General features: G+C 53.6%; 1 protein-coding gene across 1 annotated transcript; it reads left to right on the top strand.

Moving 5' to 3' along the window:
* Positions 1-5552: 5552 nt before the first annotated feature.
* Positions 5553-8858, top strand: LOC311202123 (uncharacterized protein; the record flags this gene model as incomplete). The annotated part of the gene is made up of 1 exon (XM_084276668.1): positions 5553-8858. One exon carries the CDS (start codon positions 5553-5555, stop codon positions 8856-8858), a length of 3306 nt encoding a protein of 1101 aa, XP_084132794.1.
* Positions 8859-9187: the final 329 nt, after the last annotated feature.

The following is a 9187-nucleotide window of genomic DNA, read 5'->3' as shown; positions in this document are numbered from 1 at the left end:
GTTCCTCAAGGGGATTTGATTTTTGGGTGAGAATAGCCAATATAATTAATACTTCCAGTGCACTTTTGCCATTATTATTGCAGTTAACGTTAGGTAATAAATAGAAGAGCCATAATTAACAGGTGATTTAAATATATCTTTTTATTTAACATGGAGCAATTTTCTCTCTTCTTGTTACACACAGGGAATGAGGAGACTCACCGGAGGAGGTCTGGTTCATGCAGGGGAACTTCTTTACCATGAACCAGCTGATGCCACTCTTATTTCTTGCCTCTCAGCCAGCTCTGGCATCTGGAAAGGCACCTCTCCACGATGGCAGCGGTGCAGGTGTTGAGGCGGAAGGGCGCTCGTGGGGACGGGCGGGCGCTGGCACCCTTGGCCGTACCTTTGGTGGAGCCGGTGTCCGCGGGTCCTGGGATGCTCTGGGGTGTGCACAGCTCCACGGTGCTCAGGGGTGTGCAGGTCCCCGTGGGTTCTGCAGCACTCTGGGATGCACAGGGCTCTGTACAGATCGTGCTTTGGGATGTGCAGGGATCCAGGCACGTAGCTGAGCACTGGTTGGGGCAGGGCTCGCCGCTGATCGCACCCTGAGCGCAGCAGGGCTCCTCCGAGCAGGTCTCGAGCACCTCGAGGGTGCAGGGCTCTGTCGCTGAGACTGGGTACTGCAAGGGGATGTTTTCCATGCTGGTCCCAACTGTCTCAAGGATGGAAGGCTCCATGGGTGAGGTGGCTTGTTGGAGGGGGGAGGTCTCCGTGCACGTTCCGGCTGTGTCAATGGGGCAGAGCTCCACTGTTGGGATTGTGGGCTGGAGGGGAAAGGTCTTCACACAGGTCTCTACCATCTTGAGGGTGCAGGGATCTGTAGCTGAGGCTTGGCACGTCACAGGGAAGGTTTCCACACAGGTCCCAGCTGTCTCGGGGACGCAGGGATCCACTGGTGAGATAACGTGCTGGAAGGGGAAGGTTTCCACGCGTGTCTCAGGGGCTCCACAAGGCTCCACTGACAAACATGTGGGCTGGGCTGGGAAGCTGATCCCTCCCTTGCTTTGAGGGGGGTCACAGGGGATTGTTGTTGCACACACGTGGACACCCACACATGGAAGTGCACAGGAGTCCAAGGCATCCGTGTGCTCAGGGCAGCAGGCATCCCCGGGCACAGGGACAGCAGGAATGGGGCAGGGGAGCCCAACCTGAGGGCAAGCATCCAAGCAGGTGGCTGCACCCTGACACGGCTCCACTGGGAAAGTCTGCTCAGGACAGGGGTGCAGGTCCTGCACGGGGCAGGCGTCTGGCTCCAGCACAACGCAAAGCGATGGGCAAGTGGTGGGCAGAGTCTCCCCCGTGCAGGCAGGAGGAGGCAGGCAGGGCAGCTTGCACTGGGATGACATCCTTCTGCGCTGCAGGCAAGCCTGGGAAGGGAAAGAGCAGTTTGGTGCCTACTGACCCAAAGCATCAGGCACTTCATTTTCTTGGCTGGTGAATCCTTCAGCAGGGGGGTTGCTGTTTGTGCCCCGATTTGGTTGTGAAATAAGGAATAGAGAGAAAATCCACTGGGATTTTTTTTTTTCCCTGTGAAACTCCTTATGGAGTTTGGTCAGTCTCTTGTCTGAATAAACATCCAAACTCAGTTTTTCCTATTAAAATCTATTTCCAGCCAGACAATTCCACCCTAACAGTGTTTTCTTGCAAAGACAGCAGTGGATTTAATTAACATTTCCTGCAGGTTTATGAACAATGAGTTAACCCCTCTCTTTCCCCCCCCCCCCAGATGTTTTCTCCTTGTCCTGAAACTCCCTTGCAGTTGAATACCCATCTCTCAGCAGCTGCAAGAGGGGCAGCTATCACTCCTCTACCCTCTTACCATCTGCTAAAAGCTACGACAGGATAGACAGGTAAGAGACAGACGTGGTTGTTCAGGTTCACCATGAGGATAGAGGCGCTTACCTGGGAGCTTGGCCGCCGCTGTACGCGATGCTGAGGTCACTTCACCCCTTCGATGGTACCTACGTGTGCAGCAGTGCCGTGTAGGTGAGGGAGGTGATGTTTTAACCCTCAAAATCCAGCGCTGAGGACACAGGAAGGGTTTTGCAGAGCATCCATGGGAACGACAACAAAGTAAACACGAAGGGAGAATATCATTACTCTTTGAAAGCCTTATCACCAAGGGGGTGTGAGAGCCGATCAACAGCTTCCCTCGTGCAGCTGGTAGCAGTAATCTCTTTCAGTTAGTAGGAGAACATTCCCAGCAGTACAATCCCAAAGATACTCACCCTGCTCAGTATCAGCAAATGAAGGCGGCGAGCAGACACGGCAACTTTAACCAGGGACCTGCCTTGTGTATATTCAAGAGCCTGGCCTGGGGAGACGGGGTGCCCCAGGCACACAGAGGAGCTCCCCTTAGCTAACCCAGCCCTACTCCACCTCTGCCCTGTGATGGATTATTTGGCTAATTATTTTTAATGGAAACCCTCTATTTCCGTGGCTGTAGAGTAACACCAGCTGGCCTGAGAATTCACGTGCCCTCTCAGCGGGGCTGACCTCAGGGAAGAATTTGGGAAATGAGTGGACTCCCCGCTCGCTCTCAGCCAGCCAGTCATGGGGTCAGTTTTTTCTGCCATGGTAAAACATCCTCCAGCCCAACACATCACGTGGGGCCATTAGAGGCAGGATGGGATGTGGGATGAGGGGGGGGGATTCTTGTATTTTTAGCCACCTCTGACCTCTTTCTGTCACCACTGCTGTCCTGTTGGGACGCGGCGCTGCTGGTGTCTTGACGTGGGGCTGGAAACTCTTATATCATCGCTCGTCTCGTGATGTTTTTCATCTTCTAGAAGCTCTGACTCAAATAACATGGTGCTACTCCATCGCTGTGACGTTGACTTTGTCCTTGAAGAGCAGATGGGTGGCAGGAGGAGTGCCCACCACCCTTTTCCCTTCAGGAAAGCCCTCTGGTTGACCAAACCCAGCTGAATTCTCCTAAGAGTTGACTCAAATCACCGTGCTCAGCAATAAACTGGCAGCCCAAGCGCCCGTGCATCCCCAATGTGTTTATTTTGACTTAACCAAAAGCCACTACACTGGACCCCACATTGCTCAACAACATGGAGATGTGTATTTAAAGGGAGAATAATGTGCAGGCACCAGAAAGCTCCTTTGTCTCCAGGATGATGTATGCTCTCGTCTCTGCGTGCAAGTCATACTGGTTCCATGTCTATGTCAGCAAGTGACTTAAGGCTAGTACGGAGTGAGCAGCGAAGGAAACTTCAGTGTCTTTGATCTCACAGGCAGTTCATTTGTTGACTCTCCTTTTTCTTGTATAACAAGGCATTTTCAGACAAGAACATCGTTACTTGGCTGTAACTGTGGCAGGCAGAAAGCGGCGACTCCATCCTGTGCCTGTTATGCCCAGTTTGCTCCCTCTCATGAATGGAGAAACCTCAGTGCCTGTTTAGCCAAGTACATGGTAGAAATGTGCAGAGCAGAATGAAAAGGCCCACGGACACGTTGATCAGAACACCAAACACAGATGGTCCATCGCTCTGGAGCATCACTGTGTAGGGATGGACTGTTGCAGGAGAAGGCTTGGAAGGAACCTGAATGACACTGAGGATCTTAACACAGTGTGAAGCCATCCCTGGCTGCCTAACTGCCAAAAGCATAACAGACTTTGGTTATGCTGGCATACTGCACTTGGTTGAGGAGCAGAGATGGTGTGAAGCTGCCCAGAAAAGCCACATGCTCCCATGGGCTGCACTGTCCATCGTACCCCAGCAGTTACAGGGGGGTGAGGGCTCCCCTCCACCTGGTACATGTGAGATACATCTGGATGCTGTGCCCAATTTGGGCCCCACAGTGCAAGACAGTCTCCAACAAACTGCAGTGAGTTCAGTGGAGCCCACCAAGCTGGTCCAGGGGCCTCAGGAGGATGAAGAATCTGCTCACCCTGGCAAGAAAAAGACTAAGAGGAGACCCTGGGACCCCCTTCAGCTGTCTAAAGAGCATTATTGGGGAGGCTCTTCTTGGAGGTCTGCAGAGACAGGGTGAGAGTTAATAACTGCAAGTTGCAACAGGGGGAATTCTGACCACATTATCAGGGATGAAATTCCCAGTAGGAGGGATACTGTGTGCTGGTAAGAGCAAGAAAACCTCTGCAGCAGAGTAGAACAAAGCTGCTTACAGAGTCCTGTCCCACCTGCAATCTGGTCTGTATGGCTGTCTCAGGGGAAGGCGCAAGAAAACATACAAAATGAGCTGGTTTACCCAAACCAGTTTAATCCCGAGTCGGATTGTTTCCAGGCTGTATCATCAGTTCCTTGTTTCCCATCCCCCCTAGCAAGGACGTGGATCAGGAATTCAAGCTTGCAGGCAGCAGTCATAGTGTCGTATGTACCACCTCAGTGTCCAGGTTTCATTAAAAATTATAATGTAAGGGAGTAATTGAAGGATTGGAGGAGGAGCAGGTCTGGATTATTAAACATTTTCTTTCCATACCCCTGAGGTGTCTCACATCCGGAGACACCGACCCTGAAATCATATAAAAGGATTCATATTGTAGTGTTTCTCAAGCCATTTTGGTTTCATTTCCTAGTTGCTGGTGGTGAACTGGGTAAGTCTCTCTCTGGGCTTAGTGGGAAGTAATGTAGTGGCTGGGTAAGTTCGTAAATATGAGCTGCAGAAGCAAGTCAGAAGACTTGGGAGTGCTTCTGCTTAGGGAGGTTTGTGTGTGGTACTTACCATGCAGCTGAGCTAAGGGTAAATATTCATTCCACCTTCTGCCAGTCTTTATTTGCTGGATGTTTTGCAATTGCTGTGTTTTCTCCATCAAGATGCGTCGCAGGGTAGTTGAGAGCGGACTAACCTCTCCCTCTTCTCCCCAACAACATTGTGCTGCCCTGTTTTAACCAGGAAATTATTGGGTTTGGGGAGAGATCAAAAGGCAAGGCCAGGACTTCAAAGGCTAAAAAGTAGGAGGGAAGATAAGAAGTGGAGACTTGCAGGCTGCAAGGGTAAGCAATGCCTGGGAGGAAGTCTGAGTGAGAAGAGCTTAGGAGGACTTCTGTGGGAGAGGTGGGAAAGCAGCCGTGCTGGGAGCCACGGAGCTTTTCCTTGGGGAAGTTTTCTGGCACGAAGCCTCCGCTCGTGTCCTCCAGCTGAGGACCTGCACGTGGGCAGGGCTCTGCTGGAAGCTCAGTGGCCTTCTTTCTCTGGGTGGAAATAGGGAAGTAGTATCAAAGAGTTAATCCCAAGCCAAGGGGAGCTGTGGATGAGTGGGGGCTGTCCTGACTTCAAATCCTGCAGTATCTATCACCTAGCCCAGTCCAAATAACACCCCTTTTCTCTCCTGTTTTGAGCAGTTGTTTGATGTGCATGAGCTACAAACTCATCTAAAAGGCTTTAATCTGGAGTCAGTGCCCTGTTATGGCTTTTCCAGGCTGTTTTCCCAGTAGATTGTTCAGTATTCTGCTGGAAAAGTGCCTTTTAGCTCTGTCTATCCAACACCCTCACGAAAGTTTATTCCTTTCCTGCTTCCAGGCATTATCCCTCCCTCAAAGATGTGTCACCAAAATGGTTGTCAGCTGAGACAGCTCCGCCTTCCGCCTCCCACCATCCTGGTGAGGAGTTTTCCTGTGAAAGACCGTGGGGATCGCTGTGGCCGTGCCTGCAACGTCCCGTGCTTGCCTCCCTGCGTGGATCCCTGCTGCTATGCTGGGGTTCCTCAGGGCACCACCACGTACATCAACCTGGGAATGGCACAGGCTGGCAGGTGCCTGGATCCCTGCTGCCTCGGAGTTGCCACCTGTGTGCCTCCCTGCTGTGAGGAAGTGACCAAGTGCAGGACCACCCGGGCAGCCCCGTGCTGCTGCAGAGTGACTGAGTGCAGCACCAGATATGAGGGTTCCTGTGGAGAGGAAGTGACCAAGTGCACCACCACGTGTGTGGATCCCTGTTGTAAGGAAGTGACCAAGTGCACCACCACATGTGTGGATCCCTGTTGTAAAGAAGTGACCAAGTGCACCACCACGTGTGTAGATCCCTGTTGCAAGGAAGTGACCCAGTGCACCACCACGTGTGTGGATCCCTGTTGTAAGGAGGTGACCAAGTGCACCACCACGTGCGTGGATCCCTGTTGTAAGGAAGTGACCAAGTGCACCACCACGTGTGTGGATCCCTGTTGTAAGGAAGTGACCAAGTGCACCACCACGTGTGTGGATCCCTGTTGTAAGGAAGTGACCAAGTGCACCACCACGTGTGTGGATCCCTGTTGTAAGGAAGTGACCAAGTGCACCACCACGTGTGTAGATCCCTGTTGTAAAGAAGTGACCAAGTGCACCACCACGTGTGTGGATCCCTGTTGTAAGGAAGTGACCAAGTGCACCACCACGTGCGTGGATCCCTGTTGTAAGGAAGTGACCAAGTGCACCACCAGATGTGTGGATCCCTGCTGTGACCAAGTGACCAAGTGCACCACCACGTGTGTAGATCCCTGTTGTAAGGAAGTGACCAAGTGCACCACCACGTGCGTGGATCCCTGCTGTGACCAAGTGACCAAGTGCACCACCACATGTGTGGATCCCTGTTGCAAGGAAGTGACCAAGTGCACCACCACGTGCGTGGATCCCTGTTGTAAGGAAGTGACCAAATGCACCACCACGTGCGTGGATCCCTGCTGTGACCAAGTGACCAAGTGCACCACCAGATGTGTGGATCCCTGCTGTGGAGCTGTGACCAGGTGCACCACCACGTGTGTTGATCCATGCTGTAGGGAAGTGACCAAGTGCTCCACGAGGTACGTAGATCCCTGCTGTGGGGGTGTCACCAGGTGCACCACTAAGTGTTTAGATCCATGTTGCGGCAGAGTGACCAAGTGCACCACCAGATGTGTGGATCCCTGCTATGGTAGAGTGACCAAGCGCACCACCAGGTATGTGGATCCCTGCTGTTATGGAGGAGTGACCAAGTGCGCTACCAGGTATGTGGATCCCTGCTGTGGGAGAGTGACCAAGCGCACCACCAGATGTGTGGATCCCTGCTGTGACCAAGTGACCAAGTGCATCAGCAGATATGTGGATCCCTGCTGCGGCCAGGTGACCAAGTGCACCACCACGTGCGTGGATCCCTGCTGCGACCAGGTGACCAAGTGCACCACTACGTGCGTGGATCCCTGCTGTGACCAGGTGACCAAGTGCACCACCACATGTGTGGATCCCTGCTGTGACCAGGTGACCAAGTGCACCACCACGTGCGTGGATCCCTGCTGTGACCAAGTGACCAAGTGCACCACCACGTGCGTGGATCCCTGCTGTGGCCAGGTGACCAAGTGCACCACCAGATGTGTGGATCCCTGCTGTGACCAAGTGACCAAGTGCACCACCACATGTGTGGATCCCTGCTGTGACCAGGTGACCAAGTGCACCACCACATGTGTGGATCCCTGCTGTGGTGAAGTAACTAAGTGCACCACCAGATGTGTGGATCCCTGCTGTGACCAAGTGACCAAGTGCATCAGCAGATGTGTGGATCCCTGCTGTGGTAGAGTGACCAAGCGCATCACCAGATGTGTGGATCCCTGCTGTGGTAGAGTGACCAAGTGCACCACCAGATGTGTGGATCCCTGCTGTGACCAAGTGACCAAGTGCACCACCAGATGTGTGGATCCCTGCTGTGGGAGAGTGACCAAGCGCATCACCAGATGTGTGGATCCCTGCTGTAGAGAGGTCACCAAGTGTATCAGCAGATGTGTGGATCCCTGCTGCAGTGAGGTCACAAAGTGCACCACCACGTGCGTGGATCCCTGCAGTGGATGTGTGAGTGAATGCATCACTCCATGCATAGATCCCTGCTGCAAGGAAGTGACCAAGTGCACCACCAGATGTGTGGATCCCTGCTGTGGCCAAGTGACCAAGTGCACAACTAGATGTGTGGATCCCTGCTGTGGCCAGGTGACCAAGTGCACCACCAGATGTGTAGATCCCTGCTGTGACCAGGTGACCAAGTGCACCACCACATGTGTGGATCCCTGCTGCGACCAGGTGACCAAGTGCACCACCACATGTGTGGATCCCTGCTGCGACCAGGTGACCAAGTGCACCACCACGTGTGTAGATCCCTGCTGTGACCAGGTGACCAAGTGCACCACCACATGTGTGGATCCCTGCTGCGACCAGGTGACCAAGTGCACCACCACGTGTGTGGATCCCTGCTGTGACCAGGTGACCAAGTGCACCACCACGTGTGTGGATCCCTGCTGTGGCCAGGTGACCAAGTGCCTCACCAGATGTGTGGATCCCTGCTGTGGCCAGGTGACCCAGTGCAACACCAGATGTGTGGATCCCTGCTGTGGCCAGGTGACCAAGTGCCTCACCAGATGTGTGGATCCCTGCTGTGACCAAGTGACCCAGTGCACAACCAGCTGTGTGGATCCCTGCTGTGGCCAGGTGACCAAGTGCCTCACCAGATGTGTGGATTCCTGCTGTGGCCAGGTGACCCAGTGCAACACCAGATGTGTGGATCCCTGCTGTGGCCAGGTGACCCAGTGCAACACCAGATGTGTGGATCCCTGCTGTGACCAAGTGACCCAGTGCACAACTAGATGTGTGGATCCCTGCTGTGGCCAGGTGACCAAGTGCCTCACCAGATCTGTGGATCCCTGCTGTGGCCAGGTGACCCAGTGCCCAACCAGATGTGTGGATCCCTGCTGCGGGGGTGTCCAGGCTGTCACCAAGTGCGTGAGCTCTTGTCCCACCACCTGTGTGACACAAGCCACCCCGCCGTGCACGGGCGTGTGTCCCTCTCCCTGCGGCCGCCTCTACTCCATCGCCTGTGCCGACATCTGCTGCCGTAAGTGCATGGGTCCTTGAGGGGCTGCACCTTGGGGCTCCTGAGCTGGGAGTCACAAGGGGACACCCCGCTCTTGCAGTGCCCTCTAGAGTCTCCAAAGGCCGAGGAGTGGAAATGGTTTGCAGACCCTTGAACCTGCCAACATCTTCCTTGCATCTTTGCTTTCCTAGCGCCCTTCCTGTCCTAGGAAGAGTAAAATCCTCAGGTGATTCTCATGTCCCACACGATTTCTTGCTGCGTTCACCTCAAGAGCAGTGCCTTTCCTTGTAACATGGTAACTAACTGAGTTTGTGCCTCCAGGAATATCTCCTGGCAGAGTTTCTGTAATTCTTCTGATGTGGATGGAGGG

This window comes from Gallinula chloropus, assembly GCF_964237585.1.
Source record: "Gallinula chloropus genome assembly, chromosome: 29".
NCBI lineage: Eukaryota > Metazoa > Chordata > Aves > Gruiformes > Rallidae > Gallinula > Gallinula chloropus.
This window is presented reverse-complemented; position numbering and strand designations above follow the sequence as displayed.